The 12,751-nt window shown below is 42.5% G+C and overlaps 1 protein-coding gene across 2 annotated transcripts in view; it reads right to left on the reverse strand.

Moving 5' to 3' along the window:
• Nucleotides 1–12,751, reverse strand: part of ALG14 (ALG14 UDP-N-acetylglucosaminyltransferase subunit) — a 93,890-nt gene that overhangs the window by 47,998 nt on the left and 33,141 nt on the right. The window contains exon 3 of one of the 2 annotated variants that reach the window (XM_063625579.1): nt 5,982–6,018. The exons of the other annotated variant lie outside the window; for it this stretch is intronic. Coding sequence (XP_063481649.1) covers nt 5,982–6,018 — 37 coding nt within the window. The remainder of the gene's footprint in view (nt 1–5,981; nt 6,019–12,751) is intronic. 2 annotated transcript variants of the gene reach the window in all.

Below are 12,751 nucleotides of genomic sequence, written 5' to 3' on the forward strand. Positions count from 1 at the left end.
TGACCACTCTCCTTCTTCATATGACGGCAAAGAATATTTTCTCATCTCTCCATGGTATACCAGTGTAGAATGGGAGATCTGGGCTCAATATGTATCCACTATTTTTATTTATTTATCAATCTTTTATCAAATCAATGTTTTTCCTTCTAAAAGCTAAGGTACTAAATATTGAACTAGAAACTAATACTGAGGAGTTCCCAAACTATAAACCACTCAGAAGCAATAGCAAATTGTCTGAAGCTTATGCTCATCTAATTTGTGGAGATTACTAATTGAGAAACAAGTAATAGGCCAAGGAGTACTGTAGAGTCAAAATCCCTTCTCAGAAACCTTTTGGGTCAGAAGTGTTTGGACAGGTAATATGGTTTATATACCACATATTATATAATATCCTTTTTTGAAGTTTGGGAAAAAAATAAAACATATTAGTATTTCTGCAACAATACGTGAATATTCACACTAAATAGGATAAAGACTATAAGCTTCATGCTGATTCAAATCAGGTTTTGCCATTAAATAAGCTTGTGACAAACTGGATTTTTTTTTTCCAGTTTTCAGAGCTCTTTAGGATTTCAGACTAAGGGACTGTGGACCTATACTACAAACTACATTTGAATCCACTAAGATGTCATGTCATTGTTATCGTGATAAAAATAATTCAGCAGAATTCCATCATAGAAGTTTCTTTGGCTGTTACTTCCACCAAATTGTGTGGCCTAATCTCAATATCTACAATATTTTATTTAAAAAAGCATGGGTGTTTATCATGTTCCTTTAATTTTTTTAAGGCTGTGAGCATACAACTTTACGAAGCAGCAGCAATGAACAACATTTCTGGATCATATCCAGACAGTGTCACCAGGACCGGAAGGATGATCAGTTTGATTCTGGCTCCCCTGATTACATCTTGGCTCCAAGGACATAAACATCCAGGCCTGGTAAACCCTATGCAAGAGCATCTGGGGCTGGAGATAGCTTTCTTAGACCTGGATGTGGAAGAAAGTCTACATCTCATCCCTGGCAGCAGCCTAAAGCAGCTAAGAAAATGGGTTTAGGAAGTCTCAGTCCACTTTCAGAAGAATAGAAACTAGTGCAAGCATGTTCTGGGGTGGGAACTGAGGGACCTCCAAGATATAAAATAGAAAATCAGGCCTGAGGGTAAGGCAACAAGACCAGTAACTAAAGTTTGATGACCTCTCTTTTGACTTGTGGATATACCATACAAGGAGCCAACCTCCCAGTCTCCAGACCAGAAGTTTAGCTGGGAGGGGAGTCTTGGTTCCATTTGTGTGCTGGAGCTAGCTCAGTCAATGATCACATGCCTATAGTGACCAATCATCTAGAATGCAGAAGATGATCTCAGTCTACACTTGTTGTCTCAGCATAATTATTGATAGTGCCCCATCTGCTCTCAGAAGTATCAATTTAAATGATAAAGCACATGGTTATCCAGGGGGTAGGGCAATGAGGAGCCTCTTCCAAGTCAGAGAGCAGGATACTTGTTCAGTACAGCGTGAAGAGTCAATATGATGCGAGAATCTGCATCAAAGTCAGGGATGAAAGTTGAAGTGGTGGCTGGAAAGAAAGCCAAGCTGGAAGTCCTAACCGTGACATTAACAATGACTGGCACGGGACAGGAGAGTTCATCTGGTGCCACTCTCTGGCTTATAGCTCTAAACTAGAGAAGCCTCCACTTCCAAATCCTACCCGATCTTTCTCACATTATTTTTTGATAGTAAGTTCAGGTAACTGAAAATCCTCCCAAAAAGAGATTGCTCTATAAATCCAAGTCTCCACCTACACATCCCCCCACCACTGTAGCATATCAGTTCTCCTCAGAGATATCTTTCCTGACTAGCCTTTCTAAAATATCCCCATCCTCCCCTCCCCTCACCCCACCGTATACATATTCTTCCCTCCCCCATCACCAAACTTTCTGTATGCTTTAAAATAGCATCTACTATACTGGCATATTATATACTTATTTATTTATGTATTGCTGTCTCCTCCATTAGAACATAACTTACACAAGGAGGCCAGGAACTTATTTTTTAGACGGAGTTTAGCTCTTGTCACCCAGGCTGGAGTGCAGTGGCACAATCTCAGCTCACTGCAACCTCCATCTTCTGGGTTCAAGAGACTCTCCTGCCTCAGCCTCCCGAATAGCTGGGACTACAGGCACACACCACCACACCCGGCTAATTTTTGTATTTTTAGTAGAGATGGGGTTTTGCCATGTTGGTCAGGCTGGTCTCCAACTCCAGACCTCAGGTGATCTGCCCACTTTGGCCTCCCAAAGTGCTGGGATTACAGGTGTGAGCTACTGCACCTGGCCCGGGGCCAGGAACTTTAATCACTGCACTCTCAGTGCTTGTAAGAGTACTTGGTTATAGTTTGTAGTAAAAAAAAAAAAAGTATTTATTGAATAAATAATTCAATATGTCATTACACAGTAATATAAATCAATTCCATCTTCCTATCACCTAGCTGAGATGTATTTAGAATACAGAAAGGACACAAGGGGGGTAATTTGAGAGTGCATACTTAAAGCCTTATTTGCAAGGGCCACTCCTTAAATGGGTTGAACTGAATGGAATTCATGAAACTAGAGGAGAAAGGCTGGGGTAGTGCAGGGAATTGTGGATTTATAAACAGCCAAAGCTAGGAGGCACCAAGCCCCAAAGGTTGGGGAAACAGGAAGGAGGGAGACAAAGGAACCAAAGACAAATGCCCCCTTTCCCTAACATGTTCTAGCTGAAAAGCCTCTGTGGGTCCTCTTTCCAGAAAATAGGACCATGAGACAGGAGTGTGCTGAGGCTTTGAGGTATGCACACAAAGAGGAAAGGAGCCTGCCAATTAGAGCAGCAGGGCATCCCCTTCTGCATCTAACACTGCTTCAAAAACTCTCTGCCCCACTGTTTTTTTATGATACCTGCTGTGCTGCCATGCAGTCAAATAGATGGGAACCTGGGCCATCCTGACAGGGACAGTGCCCTCAGATTACCTATGCTTGACACAGAAATTGGGTGCTGGGTTACTTGATGTCCTGTGTCATTTAAAGGAAACACTGAGAGCCAGGCTGTGGCAAAATCTTGAGAGTTTTTATTATTTTACATAGTTTTAGAAAATAAAATCAACTATATAAAGAAGTCAATGAAAAATAATCAATACAAGGCTTATATTCTGGTCTTAAAGCTTCCTTTGAAGACAAGAGAATGAGACAGAGGTTCAGACAACTATAATTCATGCCTGCTATGACCTTTGGCCAGGAATTACCTAGGGGTTCTGGCATCTGGAGAAATCCAAATGAAGGCATCTTTATAGACGTTGTTTTTGTTAGTCTGTACCTTTGCCCTAAGGGAACTGTTCCTGACCCAGCTTCATGTCCTATAATGGGATGCAAGACATAAAAGATGCCTGCTTCATCATTTTACCACCCCTACCTCCCACTCCCAGAACTACCATTTGGTTCAGGAGTGGCCACATAACCCTAGCAGGGCCAGTCTTTTCCTGGATTCCTATAGACCAAGGAAAGTAGTTCTTCCTTTGAGGGACACTGTAGGCTGCTAAACTGGATCTCAATCCATCCTACTGGGGCTGAGAAATACACACACACATATGTGTGTGTGTGTGTGTGTGTGTGTATTCCTCTATCCACTAGGCCTTTCTACAGTGACTTAAAACTGAACTATCATATTTGCCACAATGGGCTACTCCTTCTGTATTCCCAGGGTAGAAATCAACATACCAACAGTAAAATCTATCATCGATTTCCTTCTAGATATGAAGATCTATGAGGTTGCCAGGGACAGAAAGGAGAGAGGAGGCTGCCCCCATGTTTCCTTCTTCCAAAACTTCTACACACATTCCATAGCTAACCACTTATTCCACGTCTTGGCTACTCCCAAGATTCAACTCATTACCATCTCTCACCTTGACTACTTCAACAGCCTCTTAACTAGTCTCTTTGCTTCTCCTCTTGCTCCCCTACAATCTATATTGTAGAATATGGAATTTCCAGACCCATCTGTTTATAATGTAAAGCAGATCCTTTCATTCTCCTGCTTAAAATCCCACAAAGGCTTTCCACTGCACCAAGTCCAAATGCCTTACAGTTGCTCCCAAGGTCCCATTTAATCTGGTGCTGGCTCACATCTCTAATTCCTCCTGGTTCATTCACTTGAGCCACACTGGTCTTCTGTCTGTTCTTTGAATGTGTCAGACTCACTCCTTCCTGAGGGCCTTGTCTGCTCATTCTAACAAGTTTGATTTGCCCCCAGACTGTCTCACAGCTAGCTCCTTCCTGCACATCAGGTCTCGTCTAAACATTACCCACTCAGAGGGGAGACAGTTCTTCTCCAAATATGTGGTCTCTCTCCACCACACTGTCTTGTTTTACCATCTTCATAGCAATCACCACTACCTCCAATTAACTTGTTCATTTATGTGTATATGTGATTGTATGTAATCTGCCCCTCTTCCTGGCATGCAAGCTCCATGAGAGAAAAGGATTTCATCTTGCTCACTGCTACAATCCCACTGCCTGATGTTTTGCACATCATGGGTACTCAGTAAATAACTTGCTGAACAGACAAATGACTATCATTATAATTTCTAGAAGTCTAGTCCATGCTGGATGGTGATGGGGAAGATGCTGGCTCTTAACCTCATGACATCTCAGGGTTTTAAGAGACATACTATTCCAACTTTCTCACTTTGCAGATGAGGAATCTGGACTTTCCTAAAGTGACAGCACCAGGACCTGAACCCAGGTCTTCCATGTGTTCTGAAATATGCTGCTGACTCACCTCCTTCTCTAGACCTTGCTTGGATCTCTGTACCTCACTCCTGAGGAGCTGCCTTCCCCAACATATAAGGAGCTGAACCACGAAGTTTACTCCTCACCTCCTGCTACTCTTACGTATAGCCAACTACCCATCCTGATCCATTTCCTTTTTCTTCCTTGATTTTTCAAATCACCCACTCTCAAACCCATAGAGTTTGTTGTCTCTTTCCCTGCCTCTACAGGAACTAAGCTCCCTGCCTCCTCCTCTCTCTTTGCCCTCTGTGCCCTGTTTCGCACTGTAGGCTTGGGTTACCAAACCCACCTACCACTGTTACCAGTGACCGCCCCCCCACCCACCCCCACACATTCCCTAAGCCTTTTAGGGGAAAAGTCAGAATAAGAACACAACAGGACCTCAGAAATGTTCAGGCCTGAAGGCCCTTATGGCAAGTTCTGCTGTCCTGCTATTGCTCCTACCTGGCAGTCAACTGGGTTATATGTTCCTAGAAAGGATGTTTTTGTTTTGTTTTGTTTTGTTTTCTCTCTCTCTTTCTTTCTTCTCTGTCTCTTTCTCTCTTCTTTCTTTCTTTGTAGTTCAATGTATATATCCTGCAAAGTTTACCTGTCTTCAATATAATCCGGTCTCTTTCACACTACTGGCCAAAGAAGTAAGACTCTTTCTTATTCTCTATCGTACAGAAAAAGACATATTTTAGTGAAACAGTGAAACAACCTTTCCATCTCAGCTTCCTAATTCCTGTAGAACAGGGCCATGTCCCATAGTACGCTGTATGCCCACAGGGCCTCCCAACGCTCCCTATATGAACTTGACTGATGTATAATCAAATGTATGGTGGCAAGAGGGACAAGAAAAGTAGGATGCTGAAGAGTGAAAAAACAGAGAAATGGATTTTGTTCAGGCTTCTAGTGTCTGATAGTATATGAAACACTGAGTTAAATACTAACAGTATATGACAACTTGTAACTTTCAAAGTATGTTCCAGAATTACATCACTGTTAAAAACCACAAACATATCTGGCTTTAGATTTGTGAAAACTAAATAGGAGTTTATAGTGATTTAGATGGAAATAATTCCACCAAAGAATCCAGATGGCATCATAAACCACAACAGAGGAGATCAAGTGGTTGATGAAGTCATTCTTTGCTGTTACCACACACTGAAACATACAATACATTTATTATTTAGTGAATGCCACACGACTGAAAAGTCCTGGAAACAAGACAAAGTTAAAATGGTAAAATTTCATTAGACCAAAAATGGTTTCAGCTTTCTTTCATAACTATTTAAAAATAATGCAATGTATATTAAATGTATGTTGGATGGTTCAACTAATCATTATGAAATCAAGACGACCATAATTTACCACAAAATTTTTTTATATGTCCTTCAAGTACTTGGTAGATGCTTACTTTATGGTGCTGATGAAATGCCATGAAGTGTCATATGAGTGAGGGTGCTGTGGGCCCCTGATATAGTTTGGTTGTGTCCCCACCCAAGTCTCATCTTGAATTGCAGTTCCCATAACCCCCATGGGAGGGACCAGGTGGTGACAATTGAATCATGGGGGCAGTTCCCCTGTGATAGTGAGTTAGTTCTCATAAGTTCTGATGGTTTTATAAGGGGCTTCCCCCTTCGCTGGGCACTCATTCTCTCTCCTGTCACCCTGTGAAGAGGTGCCTTCCTCCATGATTGTAAGTTTCCTGAGGCCTCCCCAGCCATGCGGAACTGTGAGTCAATTAAACCTCTTTTTTTTTTTTTTTTTGAGATGGAGTCTCACTCTGTCGCCCAGGTTGGGGTGCAGTGGTGCGATCTCGGCTCACTGCAACCTCCACAACCCAAGTTCAAGCAATTCTCCCGCCTCAGCCTCTAGAGTAGTTGGGATTACAGGCATGCGCCACCATACCCGGCTAATTTTTGTATTTTTAGTAGAGATGGGGTTTCACCATATTGGCCAGGATGGTCTCAAACTCCTGATTTCAGGTGATCCACCCACCTCGACCTCCCAAAGTGCTGGGATTATAGGCGTGAGCCACTGCGCCCGGCCCAAGTCTCTTTTCTTTATAAGTTACCCAGTCTCAGGCAGTTCTTTATAGCAGCATGAGAACAGACTAATACAGTCCCACGATGGGTCCTGCTGATAACCAGTTACTTTGCATGAATCAAGCTCTCTGGACCTCAGTGTCCCACTGTGAAGCAAGGAGGGCTGGCTGCGATCAGGGATCCTTAACTAGCCACCATGATCTCACACCTGGCTCAAGACTGGCTTGTCAAAGAGAAACGAGGCTGCACTCCAGCTCTGCCCCAGGGCCTGAAACTACTCCTCACTTTACCTCCAGAAGCCTCTCCTTGCCTGGTGGTCTGAGACTTCAGGGAAAAACAAAGTAGTTTGTTTCTGAAAAAATTATGAGACTCCGTCTCAAAAGATTTTTTAAAGCCTTTTATAAATGCACATTTATTCTCTCTCAGCCTTTATTGACTCCTTCTTTTGACAATACCACAATTTTCCTTTGGGTAACTCATTCCTCTCGTATTCTCAGCCAGATGGTTTGGTGGTATTTGCTGCCTGTCCCCTTCACCCCTAACCCTGCCTCTAAGAGTAGGCCTGGAATGGCTGAAGCAACATGGAACAATCATTCCTGGCTACAATGACTAGCTGAAAGATGGGAGTATTACCCCACTGGAGTACCATGAGGCAGGAGATGTTTGCTGGGGCTCTCTCTCCCATATGCTATAAGAGATCCTCTTCTTCCTTATGAAGAGGAAGAGACATGAGGCCAGCAGGTGCTACAGGTTTTTGTTACCCTAATGAGAGAGCTTGGAGCTGCTGGAGGCAGCACTGTGGGGAGCCCAGTGGAGCTGCCACTGCAGAAGACAGAGCAGAGAGACAACAACTCTTGCTATAGTGATATCCCTGGGCAACCGGACCAAGTCTCGCCAGAAATAAGACTGAATTTTTCCTGTTTTGTAAGTTGACAAATTCCCTTTATTGTTCAAGCCAATTTTAAGTGGAGGTTTATGTCACTTGAAGTTGAAGCACCCTTCCTCTGTCCTTAAAATGGTATGAAAATTGCATTCCTTTTCTTAAAATAAAAATATATATATTAAAATCACGTATGAAACAATTGTTTACGACATTGAATTTCAGAGCTGTACTCTGTAAGCATGGATTCATTTACTTGTTCCTTCATTAAACTTTCAACAAGCGCCTGCCAGGTGACAGGAACTGGGCTAGGGACACAAAGGTGAATAAGACATTCACAAGGAACTCACTGCAGTCTATCAGGACAGCACAGGAAAACTGATAATTGCAATCAAAGGGGTAACTATAATATGAAACAATTATTAAATGTAATGTTAGCACCAAGTAAGAAGTAATAAACTGGACCAGGTGCGGTGGTTCACGCCTGTAATCCCAGCACTTTGGGAGGCCAAGATACGTGGATCACCTGAAGGTCAAGAGTTTGAAACCAGCTTGGCCAACATGGTGAAACCCTGTTTCTACTAAAAATACAAAAAATTGGCCAGGTGTGGTGGCTTATGCCTGTAATGCCTGTAATCCCAGCACTTTGGGAGGCTGAGGTGTTTGGATCACCTGAGGTCAGGAGTTCGAGACCATCCTGGCCAACATAGTAAAACCTCATCTCTACTAAAAATACAAAAATTAGCTGGGCGTGGTGGCACGTGCCTGTAGTCCCAGCTACTTGGGAGGCCGAAGCAGGAGAATTGCTTAAACCCAGGAGGAGGAAGTTACGGTGAGCCAAGATCATGACACTGCACTCTAGCCTGGTGACAGAGTGAGACTCCATCTCAAAAACAACAACAAACAAACAAACAAAACCTCAAAAAACAAATTAGCCAGGTGTGGTCATGGGCACTTGTAATCCCAGCTACCTGGGAGGCTGAGACAAAATAATTGTTTGAACCTGAGAGGTGGAGGGTGCAGTGAGCCAAGACTGCACCACTGTACTCCAGCCTGGGCAACAAGAACAAAACTTCACCTAAAAAAAAAAAAAAGTGATAAACTGTAAGTTTTTTGTTTTTGTTTTTTTTGAGACAGGGTCTCCCTCTCTTGCCCAGGCTGGAGAGCAGTGGCATGATCATGACTCACTGCATCCTTGACCTCCTGGGCTCAAGCGATTCTCCCACCTTGGACTTCTGGGTAGCCAGGACTACAGGCATGCCCCATCACATCTTGCTGATTTAAAAAAAACTGTTTCTAAAGACAAGGTCTTCCTATGTTGCCCAGGCTGGTCTGGAATTCCTAGGTTCAAATGATCTTCCCACCTTGGCCTCCCAAATTGTTGGGATTACAGGCGTGAGCCACCACGCTCAGCCAATACATTATTCTTTGATAAGGTAAATCAGGCTTCATGAAGAGATTCCTGATCTAACTTGTACAGGATATAACATTTTCTAAGTATAGCAGTGGGGGTGTGGTTGGTGAAGGGTCTTCCTGCCAGAGGAAGCAGCGTGTTCAGAGCTGAGAGGCATGAAATAGCATGGAATATCTGGGGAACTGTATTTTGGTACGTAAGAAGCAACATAGAGAACAACAGAAAATGGAGTTGGGGCAGAATAATGGGAGCAGAAATGCATTCAAGAAATACAAGTCTAGCAATTATGAAGAGAATGGACAGAAGGGGAGAGGGCATGACCAGAGAAGGGCAGTCACTGGGGAGATCACTGAAATACATCAGGAGAATGATGCTGAAGGCCTGACGGCCAGCGGCAGCACTAAGGTAGAGGAATGGAGACGACAAGCAGTGAGAAGGGAGATTTAGGACGCTAGAGAGTTTGGGATAACTCTCAGGTTTTTACCTAGGGTGAATGATACTGTCATGACTTAGGGAGAGAATAGCAAGAGGGGAAACAGGCTGAGAGCACATCATGATTCACTGTGGTCTTGTTTGGAGCATAATTTTGAGTTGGTAAAATACTCTATAAGTATAAAATATATCAATATTAGAAAACATACACAGGTATTTTAGGTTGAAATGGGATAGACAGGAGTTTGTACTATAACTGAAGCAATGGGTAGACCTAGCAGGCAAGTGGACAGAGGAAAACAACTGGGAATCTAGAAAGATAGTATTCAGGAATCTGGATGCCGGACCGATGCCGACAGGCCCTGGAGAAGCACGGCCTGGAGCAGAAGCCTCACTTGACATTGACAAGTCAGACTTGAAAGCCAGGTGTGAGATCTCTGCCGGGTGCAGTGACTCACGCCTGTAATCTCAACACTTTGGGAGGCCGAGGCGGGCAGATCACTTGAGCTCAGGAGTTCAAGACCAGGCTGGGCAAGATGGCAAAACCCTGTCTCTACAAAAAATACAAAATTAGCCAGGTGTGGTGGCTCGCGCCTGTGGTCCCAACTACTGGGGAGGCTCAGGTGGGTGGATCGCTTAAGCCTGGGAGGCAGAGGTTGTAGTGAGCCAAGATTGAACCACTGCACTCCAGCCTGGGTGACAGAGTGAGACCCTGTCTCAAAATAAATAAATAAATAAGATTCCTAAACTCAGCCAGGCCTCCTTATTTCACAGTAGAAGACTAAGGCCCAGAGGGGTTGATTCACACAAGGTGACAGAGCTGGTTATTAGCAGGACCCACAGCTCCCTTACTTATATGTTGCTTCATGACACTTCATAAGCACCATAAAGTGAGCATCTACCAGGTACCTGAAGGACAAGGGAGCGTCCCTCAGCACCCATTTTTTCCCCTTTACTTCCTTGCCATGCTCACCTGCTTGGTCAAACCTGACTAAAACTGTAAGTACATCTCCAGTCACAGCCTGGCCACATGCAGAGCTTAGAATTATGCTGTCCGTGGTGTGACTGCAACTACCAGAATTATTTCCTTGGGCCTAAAGGCTGGAAGGATCTAACAGCCTCCATTTGTGCAAAAGGAAGGACATAGGGAGTTCCAAAACAGGCCACGTCCTGATTTTATAACAGCACAAAATAAATTGTATGTTTGTACTCAATGGTATAGATTTTTTTTAAATTGTGCTATTTATGTTTCTAAATCCAAACATTGGTGATTAGAACGCCATAAATTTGCTTTAAAATGAAGAAACAACAGTACTATATTATAAAATGTTACTGCTCTTCATGTTGTAAGAATCCCATACAGTACAAATTTAACTGGCCCTGGGAAATTGGTTAAATTACCACAAGGTTGAAATAAGTGCACTATGTTATTCACAGTTATTTTAATTTCATCGATTCAGATCATGATTTGAAGAAAGTTTAACCTGACTGGCTTTAGGTCTAGAGATAGAGGAAGGAATAATTGAGATTTGGGGAGGAATTTAAGAGATTAAGCTGTTTAAAATACTTTAAAAGCATGCATACATCTACCTGATATACTATTTCAAAAATAAGAATTTATTCACTGAAATGGCCACATCAGAATCTCTATTCGCAGTAAATTACGAATATTTTCTTATTCAAATATTTCACTCATTTAGACTGGCCTTCTTTCAAATTAGAGATTTTTTTACCTTTACCTATAATTCAGTAAGTTAAGGTCCATATGAATGAGGAAAAGTGCACATATACATTATACACACTCAAAACCATAACTATGTTAAACCACCAGTTGTAATATACATTACAGTTGACAAACTGAAACAAAACCCCACAGCTGAAACTATACAGTTACAAACATTTCCTTCAGAACTGATTGGGAGGCCAAGGCAGAAGGAGACTAGCATAGGCAACACAGCAAGACCCCATCTTTACAAAAACAAAAATTAAAAAATTAGCTGGGTGTGATGGGCCTTACCTGTAGTCCCAGTTACTTGGGAGGCTGAGGCAGATGGACCGCTTGAGCCCAGGAATTCAAAGATGCAGTGAGCCATGGTTGCGCCCACTGCACCCCAGCCTGGGCAGACAGTGAGACCCTGCCTCTTTAAAAAAAAAAAAAAAAAAGAAAAGAAAAGAAAAGAAAAAAAAAGAAAGGGAAAAAAGAACTGCTTAGGAATTGTGGAAAGTAACAACAAATACACTCAATGTAGACATCTCAGCGAGCTGTACAGTCTCAGTCCACTGTGTGAAGTTAGCACCCCACCTTGTGGAAAACAGTAGGTGGTGTTCAGTGGAAGAATGTCATGTTAATTTTAGAAGAGCTGGTTGATAAATCCTGCAACCACCAAACTGCCACTGATTCTTATATAAACAGAAAATGCAAAACCAAAAAAAGAATGCAAACCAAAAGAATCCTTATTTATTAAACTAGCAGCAAAACTTTTGTACTTCCAAAATAAAAGGATATGAGTCTCAAAATATTGGTGCTTATGGTATGTGTTTGGATTATTTCTGTAGAAAATATTTATTTAGATATTTATAAAAAAATAAATATTTCATATCAGTAGGTTTTTACTCCCACTGGGGCTTGTATCTCTTCTTAGTTTTGTTTATAAAAAATAGCTGTTTTCTAATTGTAACTTTAGAAAATACAGAAAAATATTCAAAGACAAAACCAAAAATCAACCAATATCTCCCTATTCTTGAAGAAGCCCCCACCCCACCTAACACTCCAGCTCACAGAGATCTCTCCCTCCTCTGCATTCAAAGCACTCATTGTCCTTTGCTCATCTTTGATTTAAACACACACACACACACACACACACACGGTTTTAAAGTTCTGGTCTCAGTTTGGTCAAACTCTTCGGGTTATTTATCATTCCCGTTACTTTCTTGGCACCATGTCTTCTGGAGTTTTCTCTGTCACTTTGCTCTGTTCCCAACTGTTTGTTCTCTAGGACCACCTATGAAGTCTTCACACTGGAATTCCCTTCACTGCTGTCCTGAGAATTCCCTTCCCTTCTCTCCTGGACTGAGGCCCAGATCCCTGGAACTGAGTCTCCCTTTTGGGTGCCCCTTGTTTTGGTGGGGCACACCCTCTGTGGGAGGGTACATGAGGAATCCATTTGAGACACTGC

The sequence above is a fragment of the Symphalangus syndactylus genome, chromosome 12 (assembly GCF_028878055.3).
Source record: "Symphalangus syndactylus isolate Jambi chromosome 12, NHGRI_mSymSyn1-v2.1_pri, whole genome shotgun sequence".
Taxonomy (NCBI): Eukaryota; Metazoa; Chordata; class Mammalia; order Primates; family Hylobatidae; genus Symphalangus; species Symphalangus syndactylus.